At 40.9% G+C, this 26,375-nt stretch overlaps 1 protein-coding gene across 2 annotated transcripts in view; it reads left to right on the forward strand.

Annotated features, from left to right (window-relative positions):
• Window positions 1-24,242, forward strand: part of COL18A1 (collagen type XVIII alpha 1 chain) — a 224,545-nt gene extending 200,303 nt beyond the window's left edge. For both annotated transcript variants that reach the window (XM_089520685.1, XM_089520684.1), the window contains 14 exons: window positions 1,928-2,002; window positions 8,171-8,245; window positions 8,388-8,430; window positions 9,361-9,423; window positions 10,735-10,778; window positions 12,405-12,527; window positions 13,908-14,052; window positions 14,155-14,234; window positions 15,719-15,847; window positions 16,879-16,914; window positions 17,783-18,100; window positions 18,877-19,074; window positions 21,919-22,034; window positions 22,809-24,242. In XM_089520685.1, coding sequence (XP_089376811.1) covers window positions 1,928-2,002; window positions 8,171-8,245; window positions 8,388-8,430; window positions 9,361-9,423; window positions 10,735-10,778; window positions 12,405-12,527; window positions 13,908-14,052; window positions 14,155-14,234; window positions 15,719-15,847; window positions 16,879-16,914; window positions 17,783-18,100; window positions 18,877-19,074; window positions 21,919-22,034; window positions 22,809-23,022 — 1,659 coding nt within the window. In that variant the 3' untranslated portion in view covers window positions 23,023-24,242. The remainder of the gene's footprint in view (window positions 1-1,927; window positions 2,003-8,170; window positions 8,246-8,387; window positions 8,431-9,360; window positions 9,424-10,734; window positions 10,779-12,404; window positions 12,528-13,907; window positions 14,053-14,154; window positions 14,235-15,718; window positions 15,848-16,878; window positions 16,915-17,782; window positions 18,101-18,876; window positions 19,075-21,918; window positions 22,035-22,808) is intronic.
• Window positions 24,243-26,375: the final 2,133 nt, after the last annotated feature.

A 26,375-nucleotide genomic window follows, 5' to 3' on the forward strand; every position in this document is an offset into this window, starting at 1 on the left:
TATTATTTTAGATATTTATTGTGGTATATTTTCTCATCTTATAAAAGGAGTGGGAAATGAGAAGGGCAAGGAGGACATGACCCAATAACCACTGCCACCTCTCCATTAGAGAGGGATTAGAAAGAAGACTACAGAAATCAAACTGCTGAAACACAGGCAGTAGTAATTTACTGAACCATAAACAATGAAGAAAGGAAACCATTTTGAAAGGATTGTCAGCCTTAGAATCATAGAATAATAGAGTTGGAAGAGACCGCAAGGGCCATCCAGTCCAACCCCTGCCATGCAGGAAATTCAAATCAAAGCATTCCCGACAGATGGCCATCCAGCCTCTGTTTAAAGACCTCCAAGGAGGGAGATTCCTCTACACTCCGATGGAGTGTGTTCCACTGTTGGACAGCCCTTACTGTCAGGAAGTTCTTCCTAATGTTGAGGTGGAATCTCTTTTCCTGGAGCTTGCATCCATTGTTCTGGGTTCTGGTCTCTGGAGCAGCAGAAAACAAACTTGCTCCCTCCTCAATATGACATCCCTTCAAATATTTAAACAGGGCTATCATATCACCTCTTAACCTTCTCTTCACAAAGCTAAACATCCCCAGCTCCCTAAGTCATTCCTCATAGGACATGGTTTCCAGAACCGTCACCATTTTAGTTGCTCTCCTTTGAACACTCTCCAGTTTCTCAATGTGCTTTTTGAATTGTGGTGCCCAGAACTGGACACAATATTCGAGGTGGGGCCTGACCAAAGCAGAATACAGTGGCACTGTTACTTCCCTTGATCTAGACACAATACTTTTATTGATGCAGCCTAAAATTGCACTGGCCTTTTTAGCTGCCGCAACACACTGTTGACTCATATTCAACTTGTAGTCTATTTAGACTCCTAAGATCCCTTTCAACAAGTAGTCTCATTCAGCCAAGTGTCCCCCATCCTATATCTGTTCATGTCATTTTTCTGCCCTAAATGCAATATCTTACATTTCTCCATGTTGAATTTCATTTTGTTAACTTTGGCCCAGCTTTCTAGTTTATTCAGATCATTTTGAATTTTGATCCTATCCTCTGGGGTGTTAGCTACTCCTCCTAATTTGGTGTCATCTGCAAATCTGATAAGTATGCCCCCAATTCTGTCATCCAAGTCATTGATAAAGATGTTGAATAACACTGGGCCCAGGACAGAGCCTTGTGGGACCTCACTGGTCACTTCTCTCCAGGATGAAAAGGAGCCATTGTTGAGCACCCTTTGGGTTCGGCCAGTCAACCAATTACAAATCCATGTAACAGTTACCTTGTCTAACCCACATTTTACAAGCTTGTTTGCAAGAATATCATGGGCTTACAGATTGGAAACTGCTTAGAGTGCGCTGAGTTCACTGATAAGCAGTATAGAAATGTAAATGCTAAAAATGCTAAAAAATCATATTGCCCTATATGAGCTGGCTTGAGATCCTCAAAGGAGGGCTTTTAGTCCTGCCACCATCACAGGCACATATGGCTTCTCAGTGGCACCTCCCAGGCTGTAGAACTCCTTTCTGTGGCAGGTCCTGAATGTCCTCTCACTTCTCTCTTTCTGATGGCAGGTTGAGACCTTCTTATATAGGCAGGCCTTTGGTTGGTTTATTTAATCACATGGTGGAATAGTGTTGATAGCGGTGTGGTATGTTTTTATTTTGCATGTTTTAAATTATATTTTAAATGTATTTTAAACTACTTTTTTTTTACTAGTATTGTTGTTTAATTGTTTTTTAAACTTTTGTATGTAACCTTTTAGCCAACATCTATTTTACATTTTGTCAGCTGCCTTGGGTTCCTTGGTGGAAGAAAGGCGGAATATAAATTGAAGAAAAGAAAAATAAATGTCTACATTCGTGCTGCATATCATGTGGGCTCAGTGTGCTGATTCTCTTGCTTTATTTCTTCCTTGCAGGGTCGCCCTGGTATGAATGGGTTGAAGGGAGAAAAAGGTGACCCAGCTGACTCCAGTGGAGGGCTGGGCTTAAGGGTGAGTGAGAAAGGCATCTATTAGACTTCTGTGATGAACAGAAGTCTGTTAGCTGGACTGACTGTGCTCCTTTAACACCTGGAGTGAGGATTCTTAAGATCTGGGATTGTATGAAGAATAAAAAACCCAAGCCTTACAAAGTGCATCTAAAAATATTGATGCTTCTGCTGTTGACTCAGTATCATGCTAGCATAGTTAGTTTCATCTGAGGAAGCAAGGTACATTTTTAAAAATATATATATATGCAAATAATTCAGGGAATACATTATTTTAGCAATTAAAACTTTGGCTTAGTTACAGCTTTTTTGTTTCTACTTACTCATATTACTGTCTGCTGGTAAACCCCTGAGTCTGGGAGACAATTAGCACTAATCAAGCAGACACTAATCCTCTTTTGCAGACCCTCCCACCCTGAGGCCTGCCATTAGCAACCGAACCATACACATGCAAGTCACTCCTGCTTTCCCAGGTCACACACTATATATATACCCAACTCCTTTCCAGTCAAGCATTCTCTGAAGATGCCAACCACAGATGCTGGCGAAACCTCAGGAAGAAATGTTTCTAGAACAAAGCCACATAGCCCGAAAAAGCCACAAAAAACTATGGATGCCGGCCATGAAAGTCTTCGACTTCACAATCTCTAGGTCCTCCAGTGCAACTCTGTGGTCAACGCCCAACAGACACTGACCATAGGACTGCACTGGAGGAGCTACAAATGCCTAGTGGAGTGTCCTCTCTAGGAATCTCTAGGTCCTCCAGTGCAGCTTTTAGTTAAAGTTGACCACAGAGTTACACTGGAGGACCTAGAGATTCCTAGAGAGAACATAATAATCAAATCCGTGAATAATCAAATCCGCAAATATCAAAGCCACAAATCTGGAGGGATGAGTGTATATTTCTAAGAACTGTATGAAGTTCAGAGGAAAATATGGGATTAGATCCCACCTTTTGCAAAGTTTGATCTAAATAAAGAAGAAGGTAAACAGGAGAAAAATAACAAATATGAACAAACTCTTCTAGAACATGGCCACATAGCCTGGTGGCGAACCTATGGCACGTGTGCCAGAGGTGACACTCAGAGCCCTCTCTGTGGGCACAAATGCTGTCGCCCTAGCACACAGTTTGCCTGAGTTTCTTACTAGAAAGCCAGAGGGAAGTGGCACTTTGAAATAAATAAGTGGGGTCTGGGTTGCAGTTTGGGCACTCGGTCTGTAAAAGGTTCACCATCACTGTGTTATTTGCAATTTTCCCATATTCATGAGGGTCTTGTGCCCCTAATCCTAGCGAATATGGAGGGACAAGTGTATACTTTTTATGTATTTTTTACTTTCATATTTTTTACCAAAACCAGTGATTAAAAAGAGGGATTTAGAGCTTACTTTGAAAGGAAAGAAAAAATTATAACCAATATCAATCACCTCATTAAAAAATATTAAAAATTTGATTAGCTTATCAACTTTGTGTCACTTACTTCTTAATATTCTTGGATTGATCCATCTTTGATCTCTATATTTATCTCTGTCCCTATTGTTGCCACTTTACCCCATTTTTTTTGACATGTATATAAGAACTTTCTCCCATTCTTTCATTCTCTTACTTTGCCTTGGATTTAATTTCCTCAATAGTAAGTCCATTTCCATCATGCCATATAGCTTTGTTAATCTGTCCTCTATCAACAGCTTATTGTCTGATTTCCAGTATTACACATATAATAGGCTTGCGGCTGTTAACATATAAAAAATATTTTATATTTATACCGCCAAAAAATTAAAATATTTTGGAAAGAAATTCACGCAAAGATGAAAAAAACATTTAATTTTAAGGAGCAAATGGACCCCAAGATGTATCTCTTGAATATAACAGATGAGGTAAAATTGGATTATAAAAAAGAGAAATTATTATTTTACACAATTGTTGCAGCAAGGTCTGCTCTGGTGAAATATTGGAAGAGAGAAGAAATCCCTACAGTAGAGGAATGGAGGTTGAAGGTTATGGACTTATATGAAATGGACAAACTATAACATTATTAAAAAAAGATTCGTTAATTGTTTTTTTAAAAAATGGGATCCATGGAGAGAATATATTCAAAAAAAAAAAAAGGAAGAAATACACATCACATTAGAGGGAGACTGAAAGAGAGTTAATATATAGTTTTAAACAAGTAGTATTTAGAGATATGGAAGGATTAAAAAGACGACACAAATAATTGTAATTAATAGAATGAATCTTAAAGTTGTTGTTTTATAACTGATAAAAAAAGTGAAATTTTGGCAAAGTTAACTAAACGTCCGGAGAAATCTCAGTTATTCTAGGAAGTTTAATTTTGTTATAGAAACAGGAGTAATGAGTGTAATTTAGGTATTAATTTTATATGTTTTGGATTTTATTGAATAAAAAAAATTAAAAATTGTTTTAACATATTTCTTTTCAGTCTTCTCTTCTATCATGTTTAATAATGATTTTTCCAGTTTTAATTCCAACTTCATGTCTAGTATTTCATTTATACTGATTTGTATTTGTTTACAAATTTTTTTAGCCCTGTCACAGGTCCACAATAAGTGAAAAAAGTCCCCACTTCTTTCTGACATTTCCAAGTATTCTTCCCTGTTGCATATATTCTAGATATTTTATATGGGGATAAATACAAAGGGAACATAATCTTATAATAGTTCTCTCTAACCTGTTGACTTAAACAATATTTCAATCTAGTGCTCCAGTACTTTTGTCATTTGTGTAAATCAATTGTTTTTCTCCAATTTTGGGCCCACTTTATCATCGGATCCTTAATCAGGTTTTCCTCAGTATACCATTGTAAAAGGTTTTTATACAACTTGGAGAACAATCCTGGTTTATCAAGCCATAACATTTCTTCCATCTCTGATTTTGTTTTAGAGATAGTGTCTTGCTGTTGAGCTATTATGAATTTCTCTTTTAATTGTCTATATTGAAACTACTTTACTGCTCAGCCCTCTAAATTTAATCTACCTTGTGATTTTAGCTTAAGAGCATTATCTAATGCATCTTTATATTTTATCCAAACTTCATTTCTACTTGGGTCTATACAATACAAAGCCTCGTGGGTTGATAATCACAAGGGGAGTTTTGGTTTGTATTTTTTCCAGATTCGGAATAAACAAAATCTGATGAAATGATTATTGAAATCTCACCCTATCATAAAACAAAAAAGCATGCCAGCTGAATCTAAGTTCAGATCCTTTATGTTTTAACAATTTGTTGTTCTCTAAAGTCAACAGTTCATTTAACCAAATAGGGCAGATTGCTTCGTAATACAGTCTCAAATTCGGGAAGTCCAGCCCTATCTTTTGCATGTTGCAAAGTTATTTGTTTTATCCAGGATGTTTAGCCTGCCCAAATAAAATTTGCTAAACCTCTTTGCCATTCTTTGAAAATACTTTTTACTTATAGGGATAGCTTGAAACAAAAAGAATATTTTAGGTACCACATTTATTTTCACTGTAGCTATCTTACCTAAAAGAGATAGTTTCAGATTTGTTCAGTTGCTCAAGTCACTTCTGATTTGATTCCATATCTTTTTAAAATTATTATTAAATAGATCCGAGTTCTTATTTGTCAAAGTTATACCCAGATATTTTACTTTCTTACTGATGCTAAACCCTGTTGTTTCCTTTAACCTTTCCCTGGAAAGGAACTTGGAAAAAACTTCTGTCATCACTAAAAATATGGACAAAAAAGAACAGGAAGGTTAAAGGTACAAATTATTTTAAAAGTGGTTGTGGTTAAGCATTTTGGGAATCAAGTACATTGTATGGGAGAGTGCCCCTCTCCTGTGAATATGTCCACCTTCCTTTGGTGTAATTCTGCCTTTGGTCTCAGGGAGTAGAATTAGGAAGGGAGGCCTCTTATCTGTGCCTTATCCAGGCCCCTATGTTCCCTCATGCTCTGGTCCATATGTAAAATAAATGCTTGTTGTTTCTACTGCCACTTGGTTTCTGGAGAAGGAACTGAAGCGAAATCATATAAATATTTGTCAGTATACTGAAAGAGCAATTTCCTTAGATATACAGAATGCACAACTTGTGCATGGTCATGGATGATATCTGATGAAATAACTTGAAGTCTTTCTGTTACAGTATTAACTTTGCACTGCATGGGGAAGCAATTCTTCTTTCTTTGTTTGTGCAGGAAGGAAACAAACTGCTTTGTTTTGTTTTTGTGGTAGCTTATATTACACAAGGTAAAGAGACAGAGCAAACTTTAGTTAGGGTTGCCATAAGTCAGGACCTCCAAACCGGGACAAATGTAGGACAAATGTAGGGCAACATTTTCAAATGTAGGACACATTTTTCTAAAAATGGAGGACATGCGAAAAAATTGAGTTTTTTTTAAAAAAATCTTAATATAAATGCATGTTTTTTAGGCATGATCAAAATGGAGGACATTTTGGCATTATTCCTAGACAGATGGCAGAAATGGACTTGCCCTCGGGTTCAACTGTACTTCTCAGAAGTGTGTACTTGGGCAAGGGACTGTGGTTTTTCTTCACTGCGCATGAGTTTGTAAAAATCACAGCAAGTTACATTGGCCATGCCTCAGAGGCTTGTTGATATCAATATCACCACCACCATCATCATCATCACCACTATAATTGGCCAAGAAAGGCAGACTTGTTAGCATTCAAATCGCCATAAATACACAGAAAATGCACTTGCATATATTTAATAATAAAAAATAATAAAAAAAAAACAAGGCAGGGGTGTATATATTTAATAATAAAAATTAATGTAATAAAATAAAAAACAAGCAATAATAAAAATTAATGAAATAAAATAAAACAAGCAATAATAAAAAATTAATGAAATAAAATAAAGACAAGCAATAATAAAAATTAATGAAATAAAATAAAACAAGCAATAATAAAAATTAATAAAATAAAATAAAACAAGCAATAATAAAAATTAATAAAATAAAATAAAACAAGCAATAATAAAAATTAATGAAATAAAATAAAAACAAGCAATAATAAAAATTAATGAAATGAAATAAAAAAATAAAACAAGCAATAATAAAAATTAATGAAATAAAAAAATAAAAAGCAATAATAAAAATTAATAAAATAAAATAAAATAAGTATTTTATATTTTTAAAAATAATTTAAAAACCCCAAAAAACCAAGGCAGGCCTAATGGCCACTGACTCAGCTTTCCTCCAACTCCTCCTCCTCTGCCCCAATTCTGCCCTTCAAGGCACCCTTCCTCCTCCTCCTCCTCCTCCTCCTCAAGGCTATGGAATCCTGGGAACTGTAGCTCTGTGGTCCATTCAGCCTCCTTTTGTCAAGAGAGCTCTGGTGCCACAAGAAACTACAATTCCCAGAATCCTATAGCACTGAGCCATGGATGTTTAAAGGGGGGGGGTCAAACTATTTCTGCAGCCTTTTGCTACCCCAAAGCCCTTCCTATTTACAAGCAAGGCAAAATCTCTTCCTTCCAAGCATTGAAAACCAACCCAAGTGGAGGAGGGCTGATTGCTTCTTTCCCATTGGTCAGCTTCGGGAGAAATTTGCATATTACAAGTAAAGGTGTTTAGGGCCTCAAAAACGATCCTGTGATAAAGAATTACAAGAATACTGACACGGTATACATTCAAAAGATGAGGCATTTAGACTCCCAGGGAAACAGGAACGATTGATGGCCTTTTTTTTTTCCTCACTGTAACCTGGAAAGTAATGCCTTTTGCAGGGTATATATACCAAGTGGGCTGGCAATAGCTCTGAGTAGCAGATGTCCTGAAGACCTGCTCTCTAGGCTGAGCCAGGCAAGGAGGTGGGGAGGGTGGGACACAGCCATGGGGAGGGGTGGAGCTGCCTCCAGGGCCTTGCTGGGGGGGGAGTCCTGGGGGTGGGGCCAAACCAGGGTGGGACCATGTGGCCCTGCCCCAAACCGGGAAAGTCACGCCCCCAGGCGGGATATGGCAACCCTAACTTTAGTATACTTTCTACTGCCCATGTTTGCTTCCTATTTTTCATCCCTTGAATTGGCCATGGATCCTGAGTTTAGATCATGGCCTGTGACAGGACTTTGGCGTCCAGTAAGAACAATTTTAGGGCACACACAGAGGAAGGGTGATTGTACAGAATGTTCGGGTCTTGCTTCTTTTTAATGGGCGTTTCACTTTCTCTCTCTGTAGGGTCCTCCAGGACTTCCTGGCCCCCCTGGTCCCCCAGGTCCTCCAGGCAGCATAGTTCCTGTTTATGAGAACAATGTAAGTAAAGGCCTAAATGCATTTCACTCCCTGGGCAAACATGGGGGTGTAACCTTATTTAGTTCTGAAAAGACAATACATAATGATCTATCACATGCTGAGATAAAACAGTACATTGAAAATGTTGCTTTTAAAATTTCAGGCCTTCAGTGATGTGGGCCCTCCTGGACCTCCAGGACTGCCTGGTAAGAATGTTGTAAATTCACAAAGTGGGAGGAGAGTGGAGGAAAAGGGTGTTGTTGTTTTCCCCATAAGTTCCTTGGAGAAAATCTCTTTGCAAATTATAGAACCATGTGGTCAACTTTCCAAGGTATAAGGGGTCCAATGTGAACCCATGGGGGCAGGGCACTAGATTTGGTGCTTGTAGTTGCTACCCGACTGGTTCGCATGCCCACCATGAGAGGCCGAATGTTGACACCAACTCCAATAGCTCTCTCTCTAATGAGCTCTGTGATAAACGATAGTGATACTTTGCCAAATGATTGGAAGGCAGGCTTGAGTTGCAGTTTGATGGTCATGGAAAGCCACATAAAATTGCTGTGCCTGTATGTTATTGAACCCTCCTAGAGAAGCAGGGAAAGATAAACTCAGAAAGGCTTAGTGGGTTATTGAATAAATAGAAAGAACTTATTGTCTGTGAATGACAGTTGGTAGATGGCTAAAAGAGAATACAACATCCCTCCTGGAAACTATCCCTCTAGATATTTTGGATTACTGATCCTATTATCTCTAACCACTGAACCTGATGGGAGTTTGTCATCTAAATAGACTGAAATTGGTGAAGATTGGTGCAGAGGTATAACATTCTGCTTCCACAGTATTGTAGAACTTCCTGAATTACCATGAAAACTTTCAATTACCTTTGTATCTGCCATATGGCACTTTCTGTAGAGAAACATGGTATTATTCCTTTCCAAATGTCTGTTCAAACTTGAATTCAAGGATACTTGCATAGTACTGCTGTTTAAATCATGAGTTTCATGAATTTCTCCCAGGAGTTCTAGAATTTTGGTTATTTGCTGAATTAAAACTGGTCTGCTTGTCTATACTGTTACACTTTACCTTCTCACAGGCTCTTGGGGATTGTCAAGAATTATGCTCATATTCTGTTTCAGGCTACCATGGTGCTCCGGGTCAGAAGGGAGAAAAAGGTGATGAAGGCCCCCCAGGGCCCCCAGGTAGGTTTCCTTACAGTGTGAAAGTATCTTTTTGTATCAAGACTTGTCATGGGTTCATGAGTTTATCAGACGCATGGACTAAGATCCTTGTGGGTCTTGCCTCACTTTCTTGCCTTGAACCAGGGTTTCCTCCATAAACACTAATGCTCCAGTATACTTCAGTGCTCTTGCCTTAGTTTTGTAGCATGCTTTGGCCTATGACTGGATGGGAATCATGCAGCCTTGGAGATGTTGTAATATCACAAGTCCCAGCAGCTTTAGCGAGCATAGCCTATGGTATATTGGAAAATGCAGTCCAACAAGATTTAGGGGGTTGTACTTGTCCTATCCTGGGTTAATCAAGGGAACCAGAAAGCCACACAGAATAGGCACTGTACTTCTGAGCTGTGGCTTTTCCCTTTTATAGTATAGGATGAAAAAGTATGGTTGAAGTTGTCTCTAAATATATCAGAGACAAATCTGAAAACATTTGTGTTGCCTTTTTGAATTCTAAGTTAGGACTGATGCACTCAAAACGTTTTCTAGCTGAAAATTTCACTGTCATGTAAACATGCATGCATAACCAAGATGCCCATTATGTGGGTTGTGTGTAGACCAGACCACATCTGTAAAGATGACTTGGTTCTTAGGAACTAGCCTTTTCTCCAAATATATGCTTAGTGAGGTAGGGTAGCAGTTACCTAGGCCCATAGCATCACTCTTCAAACCCACAGTGTACCTCTCTTAGTTTTCTGACAAAAAATATGCAGAGGATTCTAAAAGATATTTATTTTGCTTTCTCCTTTGCATTGGTTTATCTCTGTCATTTATTGCTCATCATCACTGCCTCTTTGAGAAAGCTGTGCACTTTGTTTTGATTTTTTTTTGGGGGGGGGACACTAGTCACTACTATTTTGGTTTTATGTCATTTGGCACATGACTTACCTTTGCCTTTAGAAATCACTTTAGAATAGCCTTCTTCAACCTGACGTCTTCTAAATGTGTTGGGCTGCAGTACCATCATCCCAATCACATGATATCACTGGTTGGGATGATGGAAATTAGGACCCAGCTCATCAAAATGCCCTAGATTGAGAAAAGCTGTTGTAAGGATTCATGAACATCCATAATTTCAAAAGTATGGTTAGCAAAATGTTTACCTAGTGATTCAAAAACCCATTTCATTCAGTCATAAACATCAAGGCTGTGCCTTAAAGAGGTCTCATGAGAGAGAGAGAAAATGATGATGATGGGAAAAAGCCTCTCAGTGGGGTACCTTGATTATTGTCACTAAAAAACGTCTAACACTTCTCTCCTTTTCCCACCACAAAGGCCAGTTTCCTTATGACTTCACCAGATACGGTTCCACATTTAGGGTAAGTGTACTTCATTGAGAAGGAATGTGTACAGGTATAAAGAAGCCTGGTATACAAAATAGGGGAATCAATGGAAGATTAATACATTGGGCCTAAGGAGAGGTGTGACAACCCACTTTCTCTTAATACATGTTTAGTGAGGCAGGGTAACAGCCTTAGGCCTTTTGGTTCTCAAAGTATTTCTGTCTCAAGCTTATATAGTTTTATAGTTTTTTGTGGGTTTTCCAGGCTATGTGGCCATGTTCCAGAATAATTTATTCATGACATTTCACCAGCCTCTGTGGCTGGCATCTTCAGAAAATGCTGGCATAGAAGAGAGCTAGATATATATTCTTCTATGCTTGCTCTCTTCTGTGCCAGCATTCTCTGAAGATGCCAGCCACAGATGCTGGCAAAACATCAGGAATAAACTTTTCTAGACCATGGCCACATCGCCCAAAAAACCCACAAAAAACTATGGATGCCGGCCATGAGAGCCTTACAACTTCACATTATATAGTTTTTCTCCTTCCCCTGGTCAGTTTTAACAGCATTCAGATTTAGTATCTCTGGATGTGGCTGCATCTCAGACTAGCAGTTGTATTAACCTGCTGCTGTGGTGGCTGAATAATTAAAGTTCAGATGGTATTGTGATTTTGCTACAGGACATAGGAAAGGGTTCAGTATAATGGATCCACTTTATCTAAATATTCTCTAGTGAGATAGTGCCAATTTTCACATGTTCTGAGACTTTTGGAGAGCCATTGTGGTGTAGTAGTTTGAGCACTGGACTATGAATCTGGAGATCAGGGTTCAATTCCCCACTCAGTCTTGGAAACCCACTGGGTGACCTTAGGCAAGTCACACACTCTCAGCCTCAGAGGAGGGCAAAGGCAAGCCCCCTTGAACAAATCTTGCCTCCACAAAAAGTGATAAGATTGGCTTAGGATTGCCAAAAGTCAGAAATAGTTTGGGATAGTTTGGACAAAGGAGTTTGAATTATTTTTTCCAGAGCAGTCTGCCCAACGTATAATTTCAAACTGGTTCTTGAATTCAAGTATGTGATCCCTCTGTCACCTTTTAACTGAGCCCTCAGAGGAGTCTCCTCTCACAGTTCACTGCCTTCCCAGCCCTTCCCCCTCTTAATGCAGGCTGTATATGGATTTCTTTCTGAGCATGTACAGTAGATGCTTTTCTACTGTCATGTCTGTGCCACTCTTGACTGGCACTTAATTGGCATTACAGCGAATAATAGAATCATAGAGTTGGAAGAGACTACAAGGGCCATTCAGTCTTACTTGCTGCTATGCAGAAATACAAGCATTCCTGACAAATGACCATCCAGCCTCTGTTTTAAAATCCCCAAAGAAGAAGAACTGTGGTGCAAATGGGACTTGCACCAGAGATCTGATTGGCACTTCTATATCTGTCTGCAGGGTATTATGGCCAGTGGTAACATTCAGTTCAGTAGCAGAAATTTGGTCTGTGCTTCACCCTTATTTTTTTCTTAATCCCCTGTTTTCAGTTGGGAAGCTTTGTTTATTACATACTTACTTGGGAGGGCAATAGCCCTAACTTGGAGGTGAAGCAGGTGGGTGTATTTTGTTTTATGCCTGAATATTTACTTATTTCATAACTTTTCCTTAGGGAGAAAGAGGAGACAAAGGAGAGTCTGGACTGAAAGGTGAAAAAGGAGAACCAGGTGGTGGAGGATTATTTGGATCAGGTGCTGCTGGACCTCCAGGTCATCCAGGATATCCTGGTCCTCCGGTAAGAAATCCCACAGTGTGGGTGACAGCTAATGCCTTTGCATAGTGGTATATTCTGCTGCATTCTTTTGTACAAGGTGGACAGAGCTGATGACCCAGTTAGGGATAATGGGCTGTAAAGAGGAAAAACAACAGTCCTTCACAGACCAGAAGCTCTTTCATATTTTTTCTTTGTGGCAAGTGTTACTGCTTCTCAGCCTGAATCCATAAGACTCTGGAGCACAGCCTTAGGAAATGAAAGCAGACTCTTGAATCAGTTTAGTTTCAGCTTTGTCCAGGGAGTCTTGTGTTTAATGCAGGGCTGGTTAATTATTATCCCCATCCCCCAGTGCCTTTGCCCTTTTAGTCATCCCATCCAGATTGTTGATTTTTGTAGCTTTTCCCTTTGGCAGGTCAGTTTGGGAGGATGAACCCTACCATTAGGCAGAATGCAGTCACTACTTCAGGTGGCAAAAATACTTTACATCATCGGATTGTTACAGTGTGTGTGTGTGTGTGTGTGTGCAGAGTGGGTGTAGTGTAATTGAGAGAGGGCTTGTTCTGCAAATAGCCATATTCTTTCTTCTTCCCTCAGACTGCTTACCAAATCCTTTCCCCAACAAAGCAGTAATAGCAGGAGTGGTGCAGAGTGAATGCAGTAGCAAGAGGGAGAGCAAGGCAAGTGAGAACAGAGGAAAGCTGAAAACGTGTAGGTTCTTTTGAGTGGCAAATGTAGGGAAAACTTTTCCATTTTAAGGTTCAAGAATGGAGGCATTAGCAAGTTTTAGGTTCTACCTTTGGCTCTGGATAATTTGCCAGGGCCAAATAAGGGATGCATGTTTCTGGATGAGTGCTCAGACAAGGTGAGTAGGAGGATTTGGGCTATGCACTTAGCTCAAGGCTCATTAATTGCTTAACATAATCAATACTGGTGGTGGAGGAACCTGCTGTTAGACAAGGGATCAGCCTAGATCAGGTGTGAGCAACTGTGGAAAGTTAGGAGACCATGGAAGGCCAAACCCCTACCTCATCCCCACCAAAAATATATCATTTTTTTGCTCTGAAATGCCCTGAAATTCTCTAGGTAGTATAGGGGGCGGCATTTTCCCATGTTTTTAGCCCATGTTTTAATTAACAATAACTGAACAGACATCACTTTCTGTTCACTTCCTATTTAATGGCCTCCTTTGGGCCTAAAATTGCTGGGGAGGGGGGCTCAAAACATGGTGAAAATGCTCCCTGTGTCCCTTAGAGTGCATTTCGATACCTCTGGGGTCCTAAGGGCAACAGAAATGGCCTCAGGGGCTGCAGGTGGCTTGTGGGCTCTGCTTGCCCATTCTTGGTCTAAGTAATCCTCATTTCCTTTCACTTCTATAGTTCAAACCACATGCATTCTTTCCAGGGTCCTAAAGGGGACAGTGTTAGGGGTCCTCCTGGCCCTCCAGGACCTCAAGGACCTCCCGGCGCAGGATTTGAGGGACGCCCAGGGCCCCCTGGTCCTCCAGGCCCTCCAGGACCCCCTTCCTTTCCAGGACCCCATAGGCAAGGTGAGTAGATGACTCCTGGTGCTTTATATATTGAGTCATTGCAGGTAGCTCGGCTTTTGCAGGGTTAAAACCTTAACAAGCCTACGTTTCTTTCCTTTACAGCTATCAGTATTCCTGGACCGCCTGGGCCACCAGGACCACCAGGACCTCCAGGCACTAGTGATGCATCATCTTCATCTGGGGTAAGAAGACAAGGAGATGGCATATGCCCAAGCATACAGAACAGGGATGGGCAGTTTTGGAGAGACCTGAGGCTGTTCCCTAAATATATCTGTTGCAAGTCTCACTAGGCCTACCTGGTGATACCAGAAGTGACTTATGGCTTCTTTGTTTTAAAATACTGTCACAAGAGAAACACAGGAGAGTCTCAAAAAGAAAACTATGCCTAAACCACAGGGTCTTTTGAATTGAAAGACCTGCCTAGATTTACAGAAGAATCCTTCGTCTAAAACACAATTTTTCTTTGCTTTGAAAAAGAAAACAATGTGGAATGATGGGGTTCTAGGATTTTCTGACACAGAAGCAGTCATGGCTGTGGCAACAGGGTTTGTTTTTTCATGGAAAAGATGAAGTCCTGTGAGGAGTCCTGCTTACTTAAGCAGGACATTAATTAATTAATTGGCCAGAGATCGTGACTGTGAAAGCAACAGTGGCAGCAGAATGTGGGAGGCAATAAGAGAGTACTGCAGGGAGTCCCTGGAAATTAATATAAATTATCATTATAATTTGACACAATAATATCATACAGGTGATGACTCCCAGATTTTGAGTTTGGTCTTTGACATTGTCCTGTAAATGGTCCTTTTACTGGCCTACTCTATGTTTGATAAAGTATCTTTTATACGTATACCAAACAGGGGCTATAGGCGTGTTGGCAGTGTACAAGTGCATCAGATAATGTGGCTGCATTCAGTTGTACACAGTTAAAGGTGGACACAGTTACTGCCCCATAGCAATAGCAATAGCAAGTACATCTCTATACCGCTTATCAGTGCACTTAAGCACTCCCTAAGCGGTTTACAATGTGTAAGCTAATTGCCTTCAACAAGCTGGGCACTCATTGTAGCGACCTACGGAAGGATGCCAGGCTGAGTCCACCCTGAGCCCCTAGCTGCTATTGAACTCACAACCTTGTGGTTTGTGAGTGTCTGCAGTACAGGCATTTAACCACTGTGCAACCAGGGCTCCTGTGCAGTGCCATAAAGACAAAATAAAGCAGGAACTAAAGGGCTGGGGCCTTTGAACACTACCCAGTTATAGCACTGTGATTACACTTTAACTGCCATGGTTTCACCCTGTGAATTGTTGGGGTTTTGTTTGTTTGTTTGTTTGTTTGTTTAGAGACGCACCTGAACTCTCTGGCTGAGAATTCTAAAGGCCTCTCCATAAAGTGCCAATCCCTGGATTCAGTGGGATGGAGTCATGGCCATTAAACTGGTATCAAAGTGCTATAATTGTGTAGTGTGAAAGGTTTGCAGTCTGAGGTGATCCTCCCCCCTCTGCTGCTTATTGTGGATATAGTTCCTTGGTTATAAACAAGTCTTGCAGATTTAGATGCACATAATCAAACAGTGAATGAAAATATAGTGCATTGTCCAAGCTGATGAATGGCAGAAAAGGTTCACTTCTTTGTTTTTCTTTCAACAAATTACCTGCTCCCTGACAGCTACAGATCTTGCCAACCTATCAGAGCATGATGAGCAGAGCTCATGAAGTGCCAGAAGGGCAACTCATATTCATTCGGGATAAAGAAGAGCTCTACATCCGTGTTCACGGTGGTTTCAGGAGAGTCCTTGTGAGTACTCATTTATGTGGAGAATGGGTACCAAGCTTTATATGGAGAATTGCCTCAGAGAATGGCCTCTCGGTAGGGTAGGGGGCAAACACTCAGATTAACACAGCAGTAGATTGTTTATTTATATAGAAATAGAATGCCATATCAGAAAGGAGCACACTCAGGTTGTGATAGCCAAAATCCCCCTATCCCAGCTTGTTTAAAATAGGCTCTTTGGAGGTGGCAGTTTAAACAAGTGAGTTTAAGGGGTTGGGGGGGGGAGTTCAGATGTTTAAACATTTCCAGGAGAAGAACAAGAGGTCTTTAAGATCTCACAGGAGCCTGTGTGTCTCTCAGTACTTGCCTACCCCTGCTGTAAATGCCCTCTCAGTTCCAAACTTCAACTGTATCTCTATTTGCCTCTGTAACAGTTGTCAGCGACTGGCCTTCCAAACAATTCCTTAATAAAAGTATCTTGTCTAAAGACAGAATGTGATGAGAGATCTGGTCTTCCCTTATCAGGCTATGCCCAGTGGGTAGAAAGTATGGTTGCTCTTTAGCTTGACCCCCTTCCCCAGTTGTTTGAAACTTATTCAGACAACCTTTGCTCCTCTTAGCTATCACATTTGTAATGGTGCCAAGAGGCAGTTGATTCATCTTTTAAGAAATTGAGTCTGCAGCTGTTTAGTAGTTAGTGGTTCAAGTATGTGTCTGCTTTAGTGACACTAGTGTGGTAGTTTTCTAACTATCCATTCTCATCCTACAATTAAATTTGAAAATTACAAAATTCATCCTGGAAAATAAAAATAATTACAACTGATGCAGTGTAGTGTAGTGGTTACAGGTAGGAGTAGAAATAGTGAGCTGGGGCTCTGCTAATTGAGATTCTTCTTCAGTCCTGAATTCACCAACTGGTCTTAGGCACACCTTCAGACCTTTTGTAATACGGTGATAAGAAAACCACAGTATGTTATAGAGATGTTACACAGGTTTTTGAAACAGAGAAAAAGGACTATATAAATGTTACAATAATGACTCTGGATTTATTTCAGCTTGAAGAAAGAATATCCCTCTCTGGTCCTGGGTTGGTAAGTAAAACACTGTTATTTGGCATTGTGTGATATAAGAGGTCTATTATTAAAATGTCCAAAAATACCCTTTCAAAATAATTTTCAAAACCAAATGCATGACTTGTTAAACATGGAAACTATGTCATTGTGACTCTTTACATTACATTTGAAATGTAACTTTCCTATGTTCTTGTTACTCTCACCCCCCCCCCCCCAATGATTCATTGTAGGTAACAGTGTTTTTGCCCTCAGGGACAGACAGATCAGGGACCTGGAGATACAATTTCAATTAACACAAAGGATTTCCCATCACCCCTAATGAGTTATAGTGTGGGGGGAAATGTTGTATTTCAAATCCCATAGCACAGATGACATATGAAGACACCCAGAGGATGGTGCAAGAATATTATTCAAAGTGCTGCTTATGACTTCTATGTCTTAGGTCCAGGCTAGCTGACAGATTATATCTCCCAATATGAGTATGTCTAGACCTTTAGGTCCACAAGAGAATCCTACCAATTTCGCGGGTACAGCTGGTGGGAACTTGAAAGAGGGTCCCTTACACTTTGAAACACCCTCCCCAGGGAGACTAAAATGGACACCTCCTTGCTGTCCTTCTGTCAGCAGCCAAAGACTTATTTTATTGACAGGATTTTAGAATTGAAAGCTTTTAACAAAGAGCTGCCATTTTTAAACCATATTTTTGAACTTTTTTTAACAAAATAAAGTATATGTTTTTAATATGGTTAATAGTTTTATTTGGTTTTAATGCTGACTTTTGTATTTTTTAATCGTTTTAATGTGTAACCCGCCTTGAGTCCCAGTCTTGGTGGAAAGGTGGAATATCAAGATGCTGATGGTAATAAGACTGTTAATTCCATTTCAGGACAATGAGGTGTATGATAGGCCTTCCAGTGTTCACTACTCACATGGAGACACAGCATCCTCTGGATCTCAGCGCACATTCCAGCAGCACTTGCCTGTACATTCACACAGAGAGTATAGCATTTACTCCACTGCCAAGCCTTGGAGAGGGGATGAAAGTGCTGCCAACCAGCATCGGCTTCCTGAGCAACCTGCCATCCACCAGCCTCATCAGGGTGTTCAGCACCAGCAAGAGCCACTGAATGCCATCTTCCTTAACAGTCGCCAGTCTGAGACTGCGTCTTCGGCCATCCATACTCACCATGATTTCCAACCTGCTGTGAGTGTCCCCTGTACTTATTTTGATAAAGTCCTCAGCCCTGCAGCTGCTGCAGTTTGGAGCACTGTTATTAGGGAATCTGTCTCATTTGGTCCCGCAGAAGATGTACAGTGTATTATAAATGCAATCGACTCCAGTAAACAAGGGCTTCAGCAGATGAGATCCATGCATGGAATTGGTCGGGCCAGGGGCGGATGAAAAGAACTGGTACTCCAGGAGTAGACAAAGTACTGCCCACCAGATCTTATTGGACTGCAACTGCCATCAGAATAGCAGTGGTGAAGAATGAGGGACACTTCAGTCCAAACATATCTGGAGGGCTACACTACTTCTTCGTGTTCGCTTTGCTAATTCTATCATCCTGCTACAGATTCAGTTGTATTGGAAACATGACTGAAAACAAAACATATAGGCATAGGGATTTGGTGGTGCATATTTTTGGATCTATAGTGTAGAAAGGTGCCATATATAGATATTTGTTGTGTGTGTGTGTACATACATGGACATGTACACATGCACATGCGCAGACACACACACACACAGATGCGCGCGCACACACACACACACATAGGTGGGAGAGTCCATGCATTCCATTTAATATAATCAGTTCTGACTGGCAGCAATGACTGCTGGGGTTCAGGTGGGGTTTTTTTCCTAATCCTGCATGGGATATAAAATGGATGGTTGTGCTTTTTAAAATATTTGTTTTGTGTGTGCTATGCCACTGAATGGTCATTGACTTTCTCATGTGTTGGTCTTCCTTTTTGTTTTTGCAGCTCCATCTTATAGCTCTGAATAGTCCCTTGAGTGGCAGCATGCGAGGCATCCGTGGAGCTGACTTCCAGTGTTTCCAGCAAGCCCGGGAGGTTGGATTGACTGGTACATTCCGAGCATTCCTCTCCTCTCGACTGCAAGACCTCTACAGCATAGTGCGTAGAGCTGACAGGAGCACTGTGCCTATTGTCAATCTTAGGGTAGGTGTGGTCACAGGCCAGTCTTAATTTTACTTCTCCTTTTGATAATTATTCAGATGGTAGATTAAGGGATGTGGTGGCTTAGTGGCAAATTCTGGTGATCGTGAGGTTGGAAGGCTGGCAGTTCAAGGCCTGAGGGCTGCATGATGGGGTGAGTTCCTGTCATTAGTCCCATCTTCTGCCCACCTAGCAGTTTGAAAGCAAATGCAAGTAGATAAATAGGTACCATTTTGGTGGAAAGTAACAGTGTTTGGTGTAATCATGCTGGCCACATGACCACCGGAGTATTCCTCAGACAATGCTGGCTCTTCATCTTAGTAATGGAGATGAGCATGGCCCCCTAGAGTCGGTTACAACTAGACATTCATGTCAAGGGACTTTCCCTTTACCCAGATTAAAGGAATGCTGGGGACACAGTGTAGCATGATTTCAGCAAGACTTTCAACAGGGTGTCTCCTGATATTTCTGTGGACAAAGGAGTCTGGGGTATATGGTTCTACTTATGTGGATTTATAACTGATTGGAGCACAAGGAATACTCATCAACAACCCATCAACTTGGAAAGAAGCGGTAGGTAGGGTTCAGTCCTGGGGCTTGTGTTGTTTTATGAATAATGTGGTTGAAGATATTGATAAGATATTGATAAATGACACCCACAGGGTGGTGTAACTAATATCTTAGACAGAAGCATGATGATCTACACCAGGTGAGAACAGGGTCAAAATAAAATTAATTTCAGAAGAAATAGATGTAAAGTTTTCCATTTAACATGGCTTGATAGCAGTACATGTGAAAAGAATCAAGGGCAGAGGTGGGAATTGGGCAGCCCAGACACTGCATAATGTCCACCAAAGTTCTCATCTTAGCAACCCTGGGAACATTCCCCTCACCAAAATAATTGGCTCCCAAATCAAGATTTATATTTCCAGAGATCTTTAGGGAGGTGAAGCTTCATTGTAATATTATTCTCCCTCCTCCACACCCATTTTTGGAGCCAGAAATAGCCCTTTTTAAACAAACAAACAAACCCTTGAACGACCATGTCGTCATCCATTTGAAAAAAGAGCAGGTGCAGTTGACAGAAATCTGAAATCTAGGGGCTTAACTTTAGTAGTCCACATGAGTCAGCACTGCAATATAGCAGCTGAAAAGGATAGAGCAATTCTAGACTGCATTGGTAGAAATCTAATGCCCAGATTATGATACTCTTCCACTCTTATTTTATGGTGAGACTTTATGTAGAGTCCTGTTCTTCTCACTGAAGTTTAAGAGAGATATTGACAAGCTGGATCATGTCCAGAGAGAATGACAAATAGAGGGCCTGGAGATAAAATCTAAAGGGAAAATATTGAAGCATGAAAGAGGGAGATGGAGATGTGATGCTTCAGAGAAAATGCTATAGCCATCTGAAAGGCTATCATGTAGATCAGGGTGGACAGTTGTGAGCCTCCACGTGTGGTTGGATTGTAACTGCCATAATCCTTCCCCGTTTGCTATCCTGGCTAGGACTCGGGAACAGAGAACATTTACTGTTGTAGCTTCTCAGGGTATGAACCAAAACTGCAATTTCCAATTAAAAGCATTTAGACAGAGAGTTAGGAAGAACTGCTCTTCAAAATGCAACAGACTGTTGCAGATGGCAGAATCTCCTTCACTAGAAGTTTTTAATTTGAAGCAAGATGTCTACCTATCGGGGATGGTGTCAAAGTGGGTTTCCTGTTTAGGAGTTAGACCAGATGGCTTTTTTGAGGTGTTTCCTCTTGGTTACCAAGTGAAGTCAGCAAATCTGACCCTGCCTCTATAGAGAACTGCAGGATCTTGGTGGAATTTATAACTGGAAGTCATGCACAAGAGAGAGAGAGAGAGAAAGAAAGACTCTGAAATACTCCTACTTGTACTACTTCCCTGGTCTTAATTAATGGCATGGAGCCACCATCCAAATACAAAATATGCAGAAAATGTAAAATCAAGGAAGACAGATAATTTTTATAGTCTTCAAATTAAGAGGATTTTTTCCCCTAGTAGAAACTTTGTGCTATTAACACTGAAGGTAACATTCAGTTCTGAGAAGTGCAAAGTGAAACACACCAATTAAGTTCAGTATTTATGTCCTGCTTTCTGCAGGGGAATAAACAGTGGGTTAGTCAAATAGCTGACACATTTTTCATATTACCGTGGCCCCCTCCACATTTGCTGGGGTTAGAGGTGAAGGATCCCTGTGAATGTGGAAAACCCACAAATTTAAAAAAAAACAACTTTTTACCTAAGAGAACACCTCTCCAGGAATCTCCAACTCTTCCATTGCAACTCTATAGTCAACATCTGCCAGAAAATGATCATAGAATCATGCTGGACGACCTACAAATGTCTAGAGTGGTGTTTTCTCTATGAACATCTAGGTTTTCCAGCACAACTCTATGGTCAACTTCTGGCAGAGCTGTGCTGGAGGACCTAGAGATTCCTAGAGAGAACATATTAAGCAAAACCACAAATAATCAAATCTGGAAAAGTCAAAGCTGTAAATGTGGAGGGCCAACTGTTGTTATACTTGTTTCATGGAAGCATGAGTTCCATGAAGTATTTGGTACTTTGTATCCATAGGGTTTCTGTTCCAGCCCCCTCCCCCCCCCCCCCCCAAAGAGATCCCTGTTAACTTGAAATCCTTTGACAAGGTAACAGGGACTGGACCTTGGCTTGCAAGTCATGTGTTCTTCCTGTGAACTACAGTCTTTGCAATAGAAAGGGCAAATTTCCCCAGGCAGAGTGAAATTATCAGACAGACCGAAAGCTGTTCTTGGAGTAATGGTAAAGTGAATACATTGCCATTTTCTCATTCCTGTCTAGGATGAAGTGCTATTCAATACCTGGGAAAACCTCTTCTCAGGCTCTGAAGCTCCATTCAGAACGGGGGCTCGAATTCTTTCCTTCGATGGAAGGGATGTCCTGAGAGACCCTGTATGGTAGGTGGAGGGTAGGGGACTATTGTTCATCTGATGGCAGAGCTTGGGGAATGTGCATTGGTTGCATCTTGTTTTACTTTCTGCTGGACCTGAATTTTCCTGGCTCCACAATTACAGAGGCATCAAAGAAGAGTCGCCTCTTTGTCTGATTTATATAAACAGAATGGACGTGTTTCCAGCTGCTATTTTGTTTACCTGTTCCAACATCATCTGATGTTTCTTTTGCAGTGCTAAATGTTTTTAGCTGTGGGGGGTAGAATTGCTTTGACAGGCGTTTTTGTTTTCGTTAGTCCCTTTGCAATATAAATAACATTTGTAGCATACTTTTCCTTCCCAAAGAGCCCAGATTAAAGAGGTACAGCAAGTGGCATTGAGCAATCATTTATCCACACCACTTGCCATGCTGGCTGGGGAATTCTGGGCATTGCAGTTCAAAAAGGTAGCATGTTCAAGCCCTGCTGAGATACTCCCCAGGCCCCTTTTACTTTGAGTGTGTGCGTGCCTGTAAATTGTTTGTCAAATTATGCCGACTCCATGAATTTCAAATGATTTTCTTAGCCAAGGCTATTGCCTTCCTTTGCAATTGCTACAGCAACTGGTATTGATTGGTACTAACCAGGTACCAACCCAAGTACTGGCCAGGGCATTGATTATGGCAGTCAATAGATTATCTGGCACAGCAGGCTCTGATACGAAGCCATAGTGTCATTGCTAGGCTTGGGAATATGTCATGCTTGTGTGAATTGAATTGGCCCAATTTCTAATGTATTTCAGGCCTCAGAAATACATATGGCATGGCTCTGATTCTAAGGGACGCCGGCTAACAGAGAGCTACTGTGAGACATGGCGGACAGATGACACAGTGGTGACAGGCCAGGCTTCCTCGCTGGCATCAGGCAAGCTACTGGAGCAGAAGAGCAGCAGCTGCAAGAATGCCTTTATTGTCCTCTGCATTGAAAACAGCTTCATGACTTCTTCCAAAAAATAAAACTGCACACACACACACTCAAGAGGTGCTGACTGTAAGTGGAGGATGGGAACCCCAGTGTTTCCTTTAAGGAATGGGGAGTGAGCCATGGTCCCCCCACCCCCAATCAGGATAATATGTCCAGCCAGCCCCACAATATTTCAATCAAGCAGATAAAATGAGCGAAAAGCCAAAGAGTGTCTTCCTATGATTCCCAGCATAGCTCTGGTGCTGAACATTTATGTATTGTGTTTGTTTATATTTTTCTGCTGGCATGGCTGCTGGGAATACTAGTGCATGGGTCTGCCAGAGTGGCAGGGGCAGAACAGGCTTAAGAATGCAAGCAGTCACCAGGCAAGTGTGGTACATGAAATGGTCTCTCTCTCTTCTTCTTCTTCTTTTTCTAAACTCTACTCATGTACAACCCTTGGTTTTTCCCCCCTGGATTCGCCTGTTTGCCTTCCTTTCCTTACTACCCTTCTATGACTACTCTTTTGGAAAAGGAAATTGAAGACCAAGTGGGATATGTCAGAAATTCTATTTATTTGGAGTTGACTTAACACAAGATGGTTTCTGCAGAGAGCTTGGTGCTAGTGTTAATCTTTGGAGCCCCTTACTGTGACTGTAGCCTATGGAAGTCTCTGCCTGATAAGGGCCCTACAGCTGGGCACTCTTGGCAACCTTAGCCTTTAAATTTTTATAAGTATGGTGCTCAAGGACATAAACTAGACCCTGCTGGATACTGCCATAGTCAAAACCTATTGCTTTTCTGTTCATGCCAAGCACACATCAAGGACAAAACCTAAGGGTAGGGATGGCTTCACCAGACTTGCAATGGCTTATCTCTCTGAGAGTAATCACTATATACAGTTTGTTTACAGGATAGCCTCCCCAACTCTCCGCCTCTGCCTGACTCACTAGATGGCTTAACTATTTGCTCACGTATTATTCCAAAGCAGATGAAAATGACACTCTTCTTTATAACCTGCTTACAATTTCTGTTGCTGAATATTTGACATCCTCTGCTGAAATGACATGCCCAGAGTAAGGAGAAAATGTCCAGAAGTCTTGCTGTGCACAGTTCTCCCCCATTTGTTCTTCTCCCTGACTTTACTCTATGTAGCTCTACAGGACTGCCAGAGGTATTAAATGTTACTGACTTGCAGGTGATTTTCCCAAGGTGTTTCCCTTAGGGATCCAGGAGAGATGTAGATCTGATGCCAAATTGCTGTTAAAAGAATCATCACTCATTTTTTTTTTAATTCCATTATTTTTTTTTCTTATATACTATCCTTTTCAGATAACATATCACACTTTACTAGGCAATTTCACAGACAACGAACAGGTAGAATGCTGTGCCAAAACTACTCTCAACTTACATGGTTTTTCTGTGACTCAGAGTGCACCTGCTGGCACGCTGTTCTTTAACCTAGCAAGAGAGACCATGGCTGTTGTCAAGCCCCATGCATTACATGTATAAGGCCCTTCTGTCTTAAAAGAATGAAATAGCAGACATTGAGAAAGACCCCTGCCTGGGGAGATGTTTGTCTGACTCTGTTGACAGAGCCAGATCAACCCAGGGAAAGCTGCTTGATCTATAGTGCTCCACCTGGGGCCCTCTCTCAAATCCTTATTGAATGCCAGATCTAAAATCTGTTAGAAACTGCTCCCAAATCAGTTAGAAAGTGCCTAGCCCTGTCTCAGTTCATAATCATCTCCCTGATCCCGACCTACCCCCAGCACTGTGGCAGGACCCACTAGATAATAAGCCATTCCTCATAGCTGTACATTTCAGCCATTCTTCCAGAGTATTAAAGCAAAAAAGGGACTGTACATTGTGTTGGGATTGAAGGTGAGGGAACAACTGGCATGCAGACAATTAACTACTGTCTTGTGTTGTACAGCACAAAAACTGGGAGAGTGGGGATGTACTTTTTTTTTATTACAAATCTTGGATTACAAGTCTGGTAGAAGGATTCTTGGAGTCCAAAGAGAAATAATATTTCCAAGATCTGATACAACACTGATTCTTTGGATGCACAGAATCACTAGTAGGCAGGTTCATGGCCCAGCATTCTTTAAAGCCATTTTAAGGCCGAAGCACTCAGAGACCTTCCATGTTCATAGGCTTCACTGTGACTGCGATCTTGACAGCTACACAGCAAAGCCCATCCACCACTTCAGTGCCAGAAGCCTAGGTAAGGCTGATGCTTTTTGCCTGCCAGTTCTGTTTTAAACACTAACATGCAAAGCATTTCAGCTGGTTTTCAGAAACCAAGGTGCTAAATGTCTACTTAGCTTTGTTGTTTAAAGTATTGTAATGAAAATTTTATTACTGGGGGAGGAGGGAAAGAATCTGTGCAAGTCACACAGTCAGTTTCTTACTGTCTACTGTATTTTGTGAAATTTCAATGCAGTTTGTTAGAGCCTGTGGAACTCTTATATCTTTTGTCAGTTGTGTGTTGTGTTCTATAAAAAGTTTTCTAAAGGCACTGAATAAAGGAAAGTATCCTCTTTTAAATATTTGTTGTTCATATGCATAGAAGTGTAGAGAGCAGTCTGCAGGCCTTAACTGAATCTCTCACATGTGAAGCAATAAAGCGATGCCTTCGAGTTTATCTTTCAAACAATGGGATAGAGATGAGACAAGAAACAGAACTCCCTCATCAATTGGGAGACCCCAACAGGATAAAGGCACATTTATTTTTTAAATGGGTTTTATCGCATTTGCTTGTGGCCAGGAAAATGCATCCCAGATGCCAGCCGGGCTTATTCTGTGACTTTTCAAGAACAGGATTTCCCCATTCTTGAAAAGGCACAGGATAAGCCCAGCTGGCATCTGGACTATAAATGAGATGCATTTGCCCACCCACAGGCAAATGTGATAAAAGCTGTTTTAAAAATAAATGTGCCTTTAACCGGTTGGGGATAAGGCGCATTAAAAGAGAGTGCTCTAAACTTCTTGGTGTCTCCTGGACTACATTGATCTATACCTCTTTAAAATGTCTAACTGGCAGCCTGGTCCTCTAGGGCAGTCAGTGTCCATGAGGTTCACACTTTTAGGGAAACTGTCATCCTGGGACATTGAACATGGCTTGAAAACAAATCCTTGGATATTATAAACAGGAAAGGTTGAGAGGAAAGGAGAAAGAGAAAAGCATATGTCAGAACAAAATGCAAGCTTCTGATTACTAAGAAGGAACAAGGTCTACTCTAGATTGGAAATGTCTGTCAAATGTCTTTGGTCCTCCTCTGTCTCCCAGTCATTTCCCCTTGTAGATATGAATCTCAGCTGGCACCCTTACTCACTCTCAACAGCATGCACTTCCTGAGCATAGCAAAGGACAGGCAGACTAAAAAAAGGTGGCTACCTC

Source organism: Sceloporus occidentalis, unplaced genomic scaffold (genome assembly GCF_023333645.1).
Source record: "Sceloporus occidentalis isolate IW3139 unplaced genomic scaffold, rSceOcc1.0.p SCAF_4, whole genome shotgun sequence".
NCBI classification, from domain to species: Eukaryota; Metazoa; Chordata; class Lepidosauria; order Squamata; family Phrynosomatidae; genus Sceloporus; species Sceloporus occidentalis.